Source organism: Pristiophorus japonicus, chromosome 17 (genome assembly GCF_044704955.1).
Source record: "Pristiophorus japonicus isolate sPriJap1 chromosome 17, sPriJap1.hap1, whole genome shotgun sequence".
Lineage (NCBI taxonomy): Eukaryota > Metazoa > Chordata > Chondrichthyes > Pristiophoridae > Pristiophorus > Pristiophorus japonicus.
Genome location: NC_091993.1, coordinates 16,532,803 through 16,548,178, shown reverse-complemented (window position 1 = coordinate 16,548,178; position 15,376 = coordinate 16,532,803). Strand labels below are relative to the sequence as shown.

General features: G+C 41.5%; 1 protein-coding gene across 4 annotated transcripts in view; it reads left to right on the top strand.

Annotated features, from left to right (window-relative positions):
* The window catches only part of dmxl2 (Dmx-like 2), a 165,612-nt gene that overhangs the window by 85,202 nt on the left and 65,034 nt on the right, over positions 1 to 15,376 (top strand). For all 4 annotated transcript variants that reach the window (XM_070858428.1, XM_070858431.1, XM_070858429.1 and 1 more), the window contains 4 exons: positions 842 to 2,512; positions 4,154 to 4,264; positions 7,579 to 7,748; positions 12,492 to 12,589. In XM_070858428.1, coding sequence (XP_070714529.1) covers positions 842 to 2,512; positions 4,154 to 4,264; positions 7,579 to 7,748; positions 12,492 to 12,589 — 2,050 coding nt within the window. The remainder of the gene's footprint in view (positions 1 to 841; positions 2,513 to 4,153; positions 4,265 to 7,578; positions 7,749 to 12,491; positions 12,590 to 15,376) is intronic.

The window sequence follows — 15,376 nt, the reverse complement described above, 5'->3', positions numbered from 1 at the left end:
TTGTCCTGGGGTGTTACTGCAATCAAACGATCAAACCAATTTTGATTTCTATTTTCAAAAGTAAAATACTGCGGATGCTGACAATCTGAAATAAAAGCAGAAAATGCTGGAAATTCGCAGCATGTCAGGCAGCATCTGGGGAGAGAGAAAGAGTTTTATCAGAACTGTAAAAAATTAGAGATGCAACTGATTTTAAGCAAGTACAGAGGCAGGGAAAGGAGGTAGGAGAGGAAAGAAAAATGGGGAAGGCCTATGATGAGGTGGAAGGCAGGAGAGAGTAAATGACAAAAGGGATGATAATGCAAGGCGAAGGAAGATGCTAATGGGATAAGTAAAGAAACAAAAGATGGATCGAGAGGAGGAATAAATGGCCAATCATTACCAACAGCTTCTGCCTGGAAAAAATGGGAGCAGTGGTTATGAACCGAAATTGTTAAACTCCATGTTAAGTCCGGACCTGCTGAGTATTTCCAGCATTTTCTGTTTATATTTTGAGTCTACATTAGCTGTTCTGTCTTTTTAAAAAAAACCATTGTAAAAATGTATGTACAATATGTACATACACAAAACAATTGATATGTATAAAATTGTTTGTTGAAAACTCAGCCTATTAAAGTCACATCTGAACCTTCCAGCACGGGTTACTACATAGTGTTCAGAAGGAGCAACTCTGGCTGTTCTCCCCCTCATGCCTCCACACTTTCTTAACCAGGAGGCACTGAGGCCACTAGTAACACTCCCTAACCATCCTATTGGAGATAAAATTACTCAGGATAGATTTTGTTTTACAAGTTTAATCTAGAATGTCTCACTGTTATAATACAGTTTTTCTTTCTTTTAGGTCACTTAAGTTCATCTTCAATCTACCCAGTCTGCCTTGCACCTTATCTAATAGTGACATCGTGCTCTGATGGTAAAGTGAGATTCTGGCGATGTACTGTGGATAAAAATTCAAGCTCTGAAAACTTAGAGGAAGTACATGGTTATCAGTGGGAAACCTGGCCTTTGATGAATGAGGAAGGTGAACACAGTAACAGTGCAGTGAGTGTTACTGGACGGCCAGTGGCTGTGAGCTGTTCATACACGGGACGTTTGGCTGTAGCTTATAAAGAGCCTGTACAGCCTAATGGCATTACGTCGAAAGAGTTCTCGATGCATGTCTCCATATTTGAGTGTGAATCTACTGGAGGATCAGAGTGGGTGTTGGAGCAGACAATTCATTTAGATGATTTAGGAAAGGTTGGAGGTGTCCTGGACTCTAGGGTTAGTGTAGACAGCAATTTATTTGTATATAATAAATCAGACCTTTATCTTAAAGGCAACCACATGACATCTAACATAAAACATCTAGTGCATTTGGACTGGGTATCAAAAGAAGATGGCTCTCATGTTCTTACAGTGGGAGTTGGTTCCAAAATTCTGATGTATGGAAGACTGTCGGGGATTGTAACTGAACAAGCAAGTAGCAAAGATGGACTGACTGTTATTAATTTGCCACTAGGGGGAAGCATTAAACAAGGAACCAAGTCAAAATGGGTATTGCTCAGATGTGTGGATTTGATGTCTTCAGTAGATGGAACACCTTCACTTCCAGTTTCTCTGTCCTGGGTGAGAGATGGCATCCTAGTAATTGGGATGGACTGTGAAATGCATGTGTATGCACAATGGAAGCATTCTACAAAACCATTAACAGATACTGAGAGCAGGAGCTTGTCATCTTTTGAAGATTTAGCTGATGCTTCCACATTTGAGACTAAAGTACTTTCAAAGTGGCAGTGTGCTGCTGATGGTGTAGATGATCTATTTGGGGTCCCAGGAATGGTTCAAGACGGTGGATTGTTTGAAGCTGCTCACACTCTTTCTCCTACACTTCCTCAATATCACCCCACTCAGCTATTGGAGCTTATGGATTTGGGCAAGGTGCGCAGAGCTAAGGCAATTCTTTCACATTTGGTTAAATGTATTGCAGGAGAAGTTGCAATTTTTAGGGATAAAGACCCAGGCAAGGGAGGAGGACCTAGACGTCACCTTTCTCGAACCATCAGTGTAAGTGGAAGTACAGGAAAAGATACAATTGTAGCTGGAAGAGAAGGTACTCGCGATTATACTGAAATAGACTCAATTCCACCACTGCCACTTTATGCATTGTTATCTGCAGATCAGGATGCATCCTATAAAATGGCTGAAGAAACTGCTAAAGTAGACAAAGGTTCACAAACTCAAAGTAAAAAGGATCAGTATGCTAATTTGTTTCAGTCTCCAAGTGTAACCACAGATGACTTTGTTGACTTTGTAATTGAAAAGAAGGAATCGAGATCTAAAGTCATAAATCTGTCACAGTATGGTCCAACATACTTTGGGCCAGAACATGCACGTGTGCTTTCCAGTCACCTGATGCACTCCAGTTTGCCAGGACTTACACGATTAGAACAGATGTTCCTCGTAGCTTTGGCTGACACGGTGGCTACCACAAGCGCAGAAGTTAATGAGAATAGGGACAAGAACTACTCTGGTATGTATATAATTTTTTTAGATTATTTTCTAAATCAAGATATGCTTTTTCAAGAGTGATAGCAAGTGTTTATACAGTAGCAATGGAAGGGGGTTTTACCAATCATTTTATATTGTGAGCACCATATTTATTTGCTTATAAAGAGCAACAATTAAAGATTGTTATGTGTCAGATGATAGGTTCATTGTTCAGTTTCATGAATAGTTCCAGATTATTAAACTCGTAATATCTAGAATATTAAATATATTTATAATGTAATTTTTTGAATGGGAAGAAGAGAGAGGGGGCAATTTTTAACTAACTTGCTTGGTGGGAATCTGACTGGATCAGATCAGCTGCCTATTTTACATATTGCCCAATTTTGCTATCTATTGAAGTCGATGGAAAGTAATTTCAGCCAGAATAAATTTTTAAAGGTTCCTCGTGGGGCAGGAGGAGCAAGAGTGCCTCCTCTTCTACCCAGTTATGGACTTCCCCCTCCTCCCAATCCGTACTTACAACTCCCCTCTTCCCAAATCTGAACTTTGGTGACCTAACCTTTTCTTTCCCCCCAAACAATTTTGATTGCCACCCACTGATGGTGATGTAATTCCTGTCAATGTCAGACGTGTCAGTGTTGGAGTATGCAAATGAGGTCCAGGAGTTAAAATCGTTTGGGCTTCACGATTTTGGTGGGCTGCCCAAATTCCTGCCACTAGTTGAAGTTGGCTGTATACTTACAGCATTTTATGTGAATGCCTACTGGAAGTGTCTGAAATTAGATAACAAATTACCTTTTGTGCCCGATCATTATGGATAAAAGTTTTATTGCCTGGCTCATTACTTGCTGGATGAGCTCATTAACATATCAATTCTCATTGGCACCAGTCTGCCGCTCTCTATTAAGGTGATAGAAAGAATGCTGGACCTTTTAGAATTAAGTATTAAAAATTCTGAACCCGAGTTCATATCAGATTATTATATAGCATATTATAGCTTTAACTGAAAACTCCTGCTGGGTCAAATAGACAATATTCCCTAATATGATTAATAATATGATTCTTCTCTTCCATCTGGGTAAATAAATATTTTGAGTAATTTTAAAATAAAACAGATCAGTGTGAACTCAGGGAGTGAATGTAAACCTTTTTAAGTTTTTAACTTGTACTTGATGTAAATTATTTTTATAGCAGCCCTCAATATCAGAATTGTTTTTCTCTTCCCTTCAGCGTGATGTGTACAATTAGTCCTTCCTCAACATTCAATCTAGTCAGTGTTATATATTTGTAATCTTGCCTGCAACATTATCTTTAACCATCTTTACCTGCATGCGAGAAATAGAATTGCCTCCAAATAGTATAAATGTTAACATGGATGAAATTGTAGTAACTTTAAACACCTGTACAATCACACATGTTTCACAAAAAAAATCATATTTGAACTTTAAAAAAGCACATGAATTGAAGGCACCATGGCACCAGTTTAAAACAAATATTTACTAATATTTCTGATGCAACCATAATTTGAAATGAAAGCTAATGTAATAATAAGCAGAGTGAAACCTCAAAGCAAGCATCTCTCTGTTAGTTTGTCCTGTTTATTGCCAGCTCAAGTAAAATCTGATTGAATGTTTCTTGATTTCTTTGTCCTTCTCTTTTGTAGGAGGTGAGACTTTGGATGAATGCGGTTTACGTTATTTGCTTGCCATGCGCTTGCATACATGCCTCCTGACATCTCTGCCTCCAGTCTATAGACTTCAACTTTTACATCAAGGTATGAAATTTGGACAAAGTATCATTGGGTAATTTAATAGTGAGCTTTATTCTACTTATTTGGATAATTCTCATAATAAGTATAATTAAGACTGCGTTCAAAGTTTTTATTAAACTAGTGATGAATTCTGCCATTTCTTTTTTAATTCCCTCTTTGGGGGGGGGGGGGTGAGGGGAAGAGGCGAGCCATTGTTTTCAACTTGAGCACTGGATTCTAAACTAATATTTATCTGCCATAAGGCTGAAATCCCATTGTCCCTGTCCTCAGCAAGCTCCACTGGCTTCCTGTGTCCCAGTGAATCAACTATAAAATTATCTTCGTCACCAACGGTTCCCTTCTTGGTTTCCCTAACTCCATGATCTCTACCAGCCCTATGCTCATGTGTGCACCCTCTGGTCCTCCAGCCTACTACTCCTTCAGCCATCTGGCCCCTGCACTTTAGAACTCCCTCACCATCTGTCTGCATCTCCCTCCTTGCCTCCAAAAACCTCTTGTCTTTGTATCTTTGTCCCCTCTTCACCCTCTTCTTTCCATTCTGTTTAACTTCCATTCTATATCCATTCTTTGTATGTAATCAGCATTACTGATATGCAAGTTGTTCCAACTTAGTAAGTTCTTAATCAGGCTGTGTGTAGCGCACTGCACAAAGAGAAAAAAAGAGAGTGAACCACTTCTTTTCAGCTGGGAAGATGTGGTGACAGCTACATGCCACAGATCATCCTGTTGTCCAGCGGAAGAATCTGCGGCAGTTGGGAGCTACAAAGTGAAACATTATGAATACAGTGATTGAAAATATTTTGTCTAAGATAAAATAGTTAAGTTCTGGTTGTTCTATGAAACACAATTAATCTTGAAAAATAATTGATAGCAAGATATTTTTCAAAATACTATCATAGTGCCAGGTCTGTGGTAAAAATATTTTGTTAAATCCATATAGGTTTGTGCTGTACGTAACTTTAAACCATTACTTTGTTCACAATTGTAAATAATGGAGAACATCAGCAATGGTTTAATAACAAAATTGTTTTATACATTTTTTTCTGTACTGTTTTCTTCCTTTTCAGAAGGCGCTAACCTGTGCTTGGGGATTGCTCTGTATGCACGAAAAAATCTCCAGTGTCTTACCCAACTGGCTCATCTTTGTGTGTGCCTAAATAACGATGGCATCATAGCAAAGCTTAACCATGTTCTTGTCCACTGTCAAAATCTGCCCTTACAATCAGGAATGTCCACTTTCCTGGCCCGGAAGCCCATTGTGGCACCATGGTTATTCCCTAGCTGAGTTCTGCTAACTCAGAATAAACTAAGGATCAACCTAGGATCTTCTATTCTTGATAGCTTACCAGCACACTGAACAGTACATTCCTCCACTGAGCCATTTATATTCCCAAATGAAACCGACTATTCTTTGTGGCACTGTTGTAACTTTATAAGATACCATTAATTATGAAAAACTACAAAATAACCTGTCTTAACATAAATTGCCCAGAAGCTATTGGAACAATTGGTAACTTGTTGTGTAAATTATAGTAACTTGAATTTAGGAGTGTCCCAAACTGCTTCAAAGAGGAGAAAAAGATAGTGAGCAGCAGCAGCAGAAGAATTAGAGAGGACCGAAAACCAGGGAGGGAAATGGAGTCAGGGTAAAAGCTGAATAAGCTGGCTTCAGCTTTTCCAATGTGTAGTTGGAGGAGACTCTGGGTCAACTGTGAATTGATGGTGGGTAAGCAGTGTAATAGCACAGGTGGTCATAGAGTCGAATAATGGAAGTCCTTATAATGTATGTGGAAACTGAGCCAGTGCCTATGGATTACATCCCTGAGGGGCAACATGTAAATGATAAAAGGAGGGTTCAAGGATGAAATCTTGGGGTACTCCAGTCCAGGGGGGGGGACTATGCATGCAGGGGTAGGAGGAGAAGCCCATTGTTGGATCTGTGCTGGCTATGTTGGAAAGGTGGAAGTGGAATAAAGCAAAGACATTTATGTAGAGGAGGACCACAGAAAAAAGGCAGTAGAGGAGGATGGATTGGTTGACCGTGTTGAGCACCACAGGGATGTTGAGAAGGACAAGGGGAGATCATGCATGAAGGTTGCAGTTACAGAGGATGTCATTGATAATCCTATGTCTTAGTCCTATGGGATAGGAAATTGTGGCAAAGGTGCGCATCTATTTGAGTTATAAAAAGTAATTGCAGGGGATTGACTTTCATTTTTCAGTCTATGAATATATATGTTAAGCAGATTTTAATTTGTATCTAAATCAGAAATCTTAAATATACTTGGGAGAAAATATATTTAGACTCTGCTAAGATTTATCTTCCCCATATGGAGTATAATGTTGGAAAGTGTGAGGTCATGCACTTTGGCAGAAAAAAATCAAAGAGCAAGTTATTATTTAAATGGAGAAAGATTGCAAAGTGCTGCAGTACAGCGGGACCTGGGGGTACTAGTGTATGAAACACAAAAGGATAGTATGCAGGTATAGCAGGTGATCAGAAAGGCCAGTGGAATCTTGGCAATTATTGCAAAGTGAATGGTGTATAAAAGCAGGGAAGTCTTGCCACAGTTATACAGGGTATTGGTGAGGCCACACCTGGAATACTGCGTGCAGTTTTGGTTTCCATATTTACAAAAGGATATAAGTGCTTTGGAGGCAGTTCAGAGAAGGTTTACTAGGTTGATTCCGGAGATGAGGGGGTTGACTTATGAGGAAAGGTTGAGTAGGTTGAGCCTCTACTCATTGGAATTCAGAAGAATGAGAGGTGATCTTATCGAAACATCTAAGATAATGTGGGGGCTTGACAAGGTGGATGCAGAGAGGACGTTTCCATTGATAGGGGAGACTAGAACTAGAGGGCATGATCTTAGTTTTAAATGGGCGGCCCCTTATTCTGAGATGAGGAAAAATTTCTTCTGAGGGTTGTGGATCTGTGGAATTCGCTGCCTCATAGCTGTGGAAGCTGGGACATTGAATAAATTTAAGACAGAAATAGACAGTTTCTTAAACGATAAAGGGATAAGGGTTATGGGGAGCGGGCAGGGAGGTGGAGCTATGATCAGATCAGCCATGATTTTATTGAATGACGGAGCAGGCTCAAGGGGCCGTATGGCCTACTCCTGTTCCTATTTCTTATGTTCTTTTTAGATCATTTAGTCATGTTATTTGTTGCATTTTAGCTGTTCAGTTATACAATGATGTATCTGGCCTAGTATTTTTGAAGTTCTTTAATATATCATTATGCTTGATGTGTTCAAATTTATAATTGAGGAAATATAACTTTTCATTGGACATGGAAACTGTTTATTTTGTAGGCTTGTCTACATGCCACTTTGCCTGGGCCTTTCATTCTGAAGCTGAGGAAGAGTTGCTCAATATGATTCCTGCCATGCAGAAAGGAGATCCTCAGTGGTCTGAGCTGAAAACCTTGGGAGTAGGCTGGTGGGTCCGAAACATTAATACCCTCCGCAAGAGCATTGAGAAGGTATTTGAATTATAACTTCATTTTAGGGATTCATAAACGACAGTACATAAGAATGGTGGATAAACTAGTGCATTAAGATAAAATAGAACTTCCTAAACCTTGAGTGGGGGGCATGACGGGATACATTACAAATGTGCTTCAATGTGCAGATGAAAGAGAAATTTGATTTTGCAACCTGACTTGAGCGTTTTACTTCATTAAGGAAAGTTTTGTGCCAATGAAATGCAAGCTGATAATTCTCAGTTCAAAATGAAAATATCACTATTTTATGATATTTTGTCATTGCCTCTTCACAACATGAACTAGTTGCAGTTGTGCAGGTCCTTCCATTATTGCACTCAGTTCTGGTTCTTTTGAAGTTCTGCCTTGGTTTCTTAGGGCTCAAATTTCCACAGGAGTTGCCCCGTTTTTTGGGGAGTAAGTAGCTTTTTTTTTTTAAGTAAGTTAAAAATCGCAAGTTTCCCCATTTAATTTGCTCCAGTGTAAGTCAGTTAGTTTTTTTTCTAGTTTAGTTTGTTCTCTCCAAAAGGGGGTGTGACAAGCCACTTACGCATCTTCTGGCCAGAGAAGCAAACTGAAAGTTACTCCAAACTAACTTAGGCCAGTGTATGTGACCAGTTTTGTAGACACAGAAAAACCTTACCTACATTTAAGAAATCAGCGCAGGTAGCCAGGGATATGTGGGGGGGCTGGGGGGGGGAAAGGTGGTGAGTTGGAGGATTCTAAAGCACTAAAGACCTTAACAACATCAGCATGACATCTTCAGCACAACAGCTGCACAACATCATCAAAAATAAATGAAAGATAAATCAGCTACTGAAAACAGAGCAGTCCTACCTTGCCAACTGCAGAACGCACTGGCTAGCACTCCCACCAAGGTCAGGGGCGACAGGCATGCATGGCTGTAGGGCTGAGGGATTTTAACTTTTTACAGTTGTCCCTAAATGTTGCGTGGTCCTAATGGAACATGATTCAGTTTTAATGCAAAATATATTTTATTGGATATTTTACAGTGCACTTCAACAATAGCAACAACGGCAAAGAAAGGCTGCATCCATCCCTCACCCACATCTCGGGGAAAGTGCACTTCCTCATAGGGTCAGTGATGGTGGTGGGGGCCCAGCTTGGGTCTCACTGGTGGCTGGTGCGTGGATTGAAGTGGGAGTGGCATTTGAGTATCTGGCCTTTGTGTCCTTATTGCAGAAGCTAGCTCCCTCATAGCATCTGCCATCGTTTGCACACCCTCTGAAATGCCCGCCTTCACTTCCCGTCTCAGTGCTGAGATTTCACCCCACAGTGTCGTTACCTTATCACGCACCCCACTGACGGCTGCCACGAGTGATCATGTGAGGGCATTGGTTTCCTCACCCAATGAGAGAACCTGATTAACCTCTGCTGAGGGCACCATCTCAGGAGAGACTGGTCAGCTTCTCCTTCCCCTCGCCGTGGATCTGCCTAGTGTCACTCCTCCAGTGTGAGGCGCTGGCTGGGACAGTGGGGCACTGTGTGTCCCAACATGCATTTCACGACCGCCACCGGGACCCGCGACCTCGGAAGGTGTGAAACCATGGAATGTCGCCGAGGAGCTCGTGGAGGTTTCTGGCCGTGTGATGCCCTGTACTATGGACTGATCCCTATCGCGGTCACCATTCTCCCGTGAACACATTTCCAGGGACCCCTCCTCCCCCCCCCCCCCCCCCCCCCCCACCCACCTTGGTCTGGAGCGCATGCATCTGGATCCTCTGGTGGATTTTCAGGATATTGAGGAGTGTCTTCTTCTGCAAAATACAACAGAACAGTCAAATGGTTAGCAGCACTCATAGGGGGCAGGATGGGTGGCATGAGTAGTCTGACGCATAGCAGGCCAGTCAGCAGGTTGATTTGAAGGGCGACTATGCATTTTAGTGACTCACCCTCACCCTCACCCTTGCTTGTGAGTCCAGCTTGTGCAGAGCTGATTCTTTTTCTGCCGGTGCGACTCAGCAAGGCAGCAACCCTCTGTTCCAGGGGTGACAGTTGCTACATATTTGGCAGACCTCCTCCTGTTCTAAGTCTTTCCCTTTTGTTGTGGGCCAATTTCTTCTGCAAAGATAAAAATATTAATTTTCACACATGGTGCGCTTCTGATGGGTGGGACACATACAGATGGTCACATTTTCCATTGCAATTCAATTTAAAGATGAAGGTATTATTTACACTCACTACTTGATCAACGTCCTGTCATTTCTTCTTGCACTGGCTTCCAGATCTTGCGGTATTGACCCCTGCAGAGTATTCTTCTGCAAATAGGTTCCATCCTCTTCTCATTTCCATGGGTGAAACTTTTGACGGACCACTCTTGCTGATATCCAGCTCCAGCCATTTCTCCTCAATGACAGTCATTAGTTTCTCCACTTCCTCATGGGGGAAATTCTTTGTTCTTGTTGCACGCTCTTGCGCCATTTGTGTATTGGACTTACACTCAGGTAATGTTCAAAAATCACACTTCTCACCTTTCTTCCACCTATCCAGCACTCCTTTCCACTCCCTCAGCCACCCATAAATCAATATTTATGGTCCATTACCAATGATACTGAAAACGCTCTCCCTTTAATTGGCCGATTGCCAAGCTTCCTGCTGCACTGCGCATGTGCGCACGCTCAAACAGACACGCATCCCCCTGTCGGCACTCTACAAGACGCTGGGCCCAAGCCCCGCCCCGTACCGCCTGCGCTAAGTAAGCACGGCCGAAGCTCCACCCCTGCAGGCTCTGCAGCGCCACGCCGATGGATCCAGACAACGAGGGAGTGGCCAAAGTGGAAGGTAAGTGTTTGCCGCTTTTCTTGGGCTTAGGAAGTCGGCGTGCCACCCCTAACTGCGCCACTCTAGGCGGCTGGGGAAATTTGGGCCCTAAGTAAGTAGCTAATATTTTAGAGTCCTTGCTAAATTTCATTCATTTCGTTGAAAAAGTTATGTAGCATTTGCCAGTGAAAAGGTTAACTGTCTTCATTGTTAAACTACCAACAGATTTTTTTAAATTTGCTTTGAGATGAGGACTTCCCTGTTAATCTAATGGGTGTATACAGTCCATAATGTTGGATAGAGCTATATAGACCAAGATGATATCATTTTTGATTTTAGTCTGTTAAGTTACCTTGTCTCAGTTAATGTCATTAGGAGCACATTAAATGGAATTGAGGGGGGAGGCTCTTAATTACTACAAATTATAAGTAGAGCAAAGGGTGCTTATATCACTGTTGGGTGAAGACAAGGTTGAGTTTGGCTGTGATTCCCGCTGTGGTTGAATAACCTGCTGAAGCTCGTTGTCTAGACTCATACATGAAAAATACCATAGGTATTGGAGGGCTGCCAGTGTCCACAGAATGATACTCCAGCATGAATTACTTCCTTCAGAAGAGAAAATTGAAAGAAAATCACTACTTCTGAGGATTGCCCACATAGGAATTATATCGCATTCTTTGCCAGTACATAGTATATGCTTTTTGTGTTTGTTAAATTATTTTTATGGAGTGAATCACTGGTATAATGACCAACCATAAATTATGAATTAAAATTACTGCAAGCATAGATTAACTGGAAGCTCTTGACTTAACTCTTAAATCAGGTAGGCACCTGGGCTGCCCAGTGGAAGGCCCCAGTTAATGGGGCAGTAAATGGTGTACAGTGATTTTAACTCCAGTCTGATTCCACTGGATGGGCAGAGTTAAAATCGGCCCTCAAGTCCCCTCACGCTCGCCCTACATGGGCTCCCAGTTCTGCAATTTAGAATTATTATCCTTGTGCTCAAATCCTTACGTGGCCTCGCCCTTCACTGTCTCTGTAACCACCTCCAGCCCTCCAACTTCAGCCCGCTCCACCCTGCCCCGAACTGTGTCCTTGCTCTCGCTCCTGTGCATCTCCACTTCTCTTTGTCTTTACCATTGGAAGCTGTGCTTTCAGCCGCTTAGGTCCCACTCTCTGGAACTCTCTCCTCAAATCCCTTTCTCTCTCCACCTCCCACTTTTTAAAACCCACCGCTTTGATCAAGTTTATCGGTCACCTTTATGAATTTCTCCTTTTTTGGCTCAGGGTCTGTTTTCCTTGCACCACTCTGAAGCGCCTTGCAACTTTTTTCTATGTTAAAGGCATTATATAAATGTAAGTTTTTCTTGGTTTGCTGTCATTATCCATTTTTGTAGTTTTCCTGTATATTTAAAGTTGTCTTGGCTTTCATTTTTATTATCTGCTCTATAAGCACTAAATGCTTTTTCTAAGTTTCAAATTAATGAATGTTTCCAGTCTTCACGCTCATTATATTTTTTCTTTACTGGAACATATATTCCCTTTCTGTCTCTTTTCTATATATTTCACATTACTAATCTGCAGTTCTGTTTACCAATCTGTTTACAGATTTATCCTCAATTTCTTTTCCACTGTTTGGCAGTCCATAATATGCTCCAAGCAGTGTGACCGACTCCTTGCTATTTGCAGCTCAATCCAAAGGGATTTTGTTTGGACCACTTGTCTATTTAAATCCTTGTGCTTTTATCTCTAATTATTGCAACTATTCTTCTTCCCTTAAATTTCCCATCTGAAAGTTAAATACCCAATTATATTTTGTTGCCATTCCTGACTCAACTGCAATCATGTTTTAGTTGTAGCTACTATGTCACAATTTTCTATTTTAATCAATGACTAGTTCCCAATTGTACAAAAATAAGAGGACAGATTTGTAAAAAATTTTCTCTTTATCTTTTCACACAGGTTGCAAAAGCTGCTTTCCAAAGAAACAATGATGCTTTGGATGCTGCATTATTTTATCTTGCTATAAAGAAAAAGGCTGTACTCTGGGGTCTATTCAGGTAAAGCCAGCAGTAAAGATGGCCTTACGGCTAAGGTCAGTTACTATAAATGGAACACTGTGAAGCTTTTTCATTAATATTTATTCTCCAAGTTGTGTCTTTCACACAAACGAACAGAGCTAACCCTGAAGATTGGGAATCACATGTAAGATACTTCTTGTGCAAAAACATCTTCCTGACGTAAACCCCAATGATAAGGCTGTCTGTTTGTATTCCTTCTATAACTGATTTGATTAAGTTGGTCTGAGAATTCTTTAATGTTTAACGACGTCTCGTCTTTGTCTCATCAGAGTTGTCTTTTAGTATGGAAGGGTGTTTACTTTTTCTTATCTTCTGCTCAAACATTAGGATCCTCTCCTTTAGTTCATTTGAAAGAATGCATGTGTCTTTTATGTTGATAGTGCTATCCCAAGCTTCCACTGTGAAGTCATGAAGGGTGTCTTGTCATCTGGGTGATTTTGGCACAGTTAACTTTAACTCTTCAGTGATGCTTTCTATAGTGCTGACTGCTTTTCATGCACTCCTACATAATTTTTCACAAAAGTTTCAGCCTTTGCTGGCCTTCAGCTAGCTTGAATATTTATATAGGTCTTGTATTCACACCAGCTGCACTAAATTACTTTACAATGTAGACACTTTTCTACTGCCAGACAGAAGTTTTTTATTGTTTCAGGCAAGATCTTCTGAAGAAGGTATAAATAAATCATGAAAGATTCATTGCTACTATATTTTTGTCTCCAGTCAATGCTCCAAGGAGAGTATTAAAAGGACACACAACATTTTGCCTGGAATAGGTGGCTATCGCCTCAGACTCCTGGCTACTGGAAGCCCTATTAAAGGAGGCCGAGTTCAATAATATCCTATATTCATTTTACTTCTGCTCTCAAGGCATAAAAAGTTAGTGTTAGTTTCGACTGAAGTGTTGGCATAATTGTAGAAATCAGAAAGTTGGTGGAGGAACATGCTTGGGCAATTTTAATTTTGACAAATTGGACCTTGGGTTACTGTTTTGCATATTCATTTTCGTCAAAGGCTTGGAATTGTGCATGAAGTGCTGAGGATCAGAATGGTTTATATTTGGTTAAAAAATATTGGGGAATCAGGAAATGTCATATGTGTAAAATTCTTTTTTTACACCAGTATTCAAAAGTCAAGACTAGCAACAGATTGAGTCAAAGTGACATTGGGAAATTTATTATGAAAGCCAAGCAGGATTGTGTTGATTGATCTGCACACTTATCCAGTATGTAGCTGAACCATGTGCATTAGGAAGTTCCTGGCATTGAGTTTTAACACTGCAGCAACTTCATAACAGCTACAAATCTTCTTCTAAGGTAGTCGTGCTAAGTTAGCTGATTTTCAGCCGAGACAACAGTAGGGGGTGTACGAACTGACCTTGAGGAGGGAAACCTGACTGGGGTCCTATCTGTTAACCAAAAGTCCTGGCTAGAGATGTTTGCCTTTGTGGATAGATGTCCAGTTGACGACGTAATTGGACTCCGTAGTGATGACGGTTGTGGGGTTGGGGTGGGGGGGCACAGCGCAGCCTGTGTCGGAGCTATGAATGACAGACTGCAACTTCAGGATTTCAGCATGTGCGTGTGCCAAATCCCAAAGTTGCAGGCAGTTTCAAAGGCGGAATGTCAGCGAACGATGCCAGTTCGCCGTCACCCGGATCGCAAATTCCACGCCATTAAAATTTGGAATGCTGTATTACAAGCTCCCCAGGGACTCCTCAAATTCTGCCGCATTCAGAATGTGTAGATTTGTTCTCTTATTTCCCCCGCCCCGTGTCCCAATTCACAGCTGACCCAGTTTCTAAGTTTGTATGTGGTACAGTATCCGGTGGTGGGTTCACTATAATGTTTCATTCCAGCTGACCAAGATACTGGGTGGAAGGAAATATACATAGGTATATTAAAGGATTGATTGACTATCCATTTAATTATTTTTAAAATTCCTCGTGGGGTAAGTGGGACCAGCTGAAATGCTCTTGGAGAGAGTCGGCATGGGCTCGATGGACCGAATGGCTGCCTTCTGTGCTGTAACCATTCTATGATTCTATTCTATGATTCTATCTGGATTACATTTTTGCAAATAAATACAACAGATGAACTGACTTAGCTGATCAGGTTAATATTGGAGGAGACAGTCTTAAAACCAACCACAGCCGCCATCAATAATTTGTTTTGAGAGTCCATCAGTAAAGCTCTGGACCAGACCTGAACAAGAAGGTACAATTTGTCTACCATTTTACCACAAAATATCTCAATATTTAGCTTGGTGTCACTGGGCAAAAAAGAACTGGCACAATGATACTGTTTATTGTGTTCCTAACACAGATGAGGCTGCACACAGGGAGATTAAAGTAACAGTGACCTCAGTCTTTAATAAGACACTCCAAAGTGAGGAACAGGCCTTCGGGGCCGGCTTATATACAGTGCTCCCAAGGGATGCTGGGATCCCTTGGGACTTCAGGGGATGAGCTCCCTGGTGGCGGAACATGGGAGTGCATGCTTTACAGATACACAACATCACTCCCCCCTGCAAAGTCAAAGTGAAAACTATTTACAAGGTGAGGCGGTCGGGAACCTTTCTTTCCCTGGTGGACCGCCTCGGTACAAATGTCTGTTCTGGTGTGTTGGCTGTGCCCTCGCTGGGCTGGCGTGTTGTTGGCCCTGCAGGGCTGCTAGGTGAGCCTGGGCTTGCTGGGCTGTTGTGCGTGATGGGTTCGATTTCCTAGTCTGGCGTTGATCCTTTGGGTGTGTGTTGTGGGCTCGAAAAAGG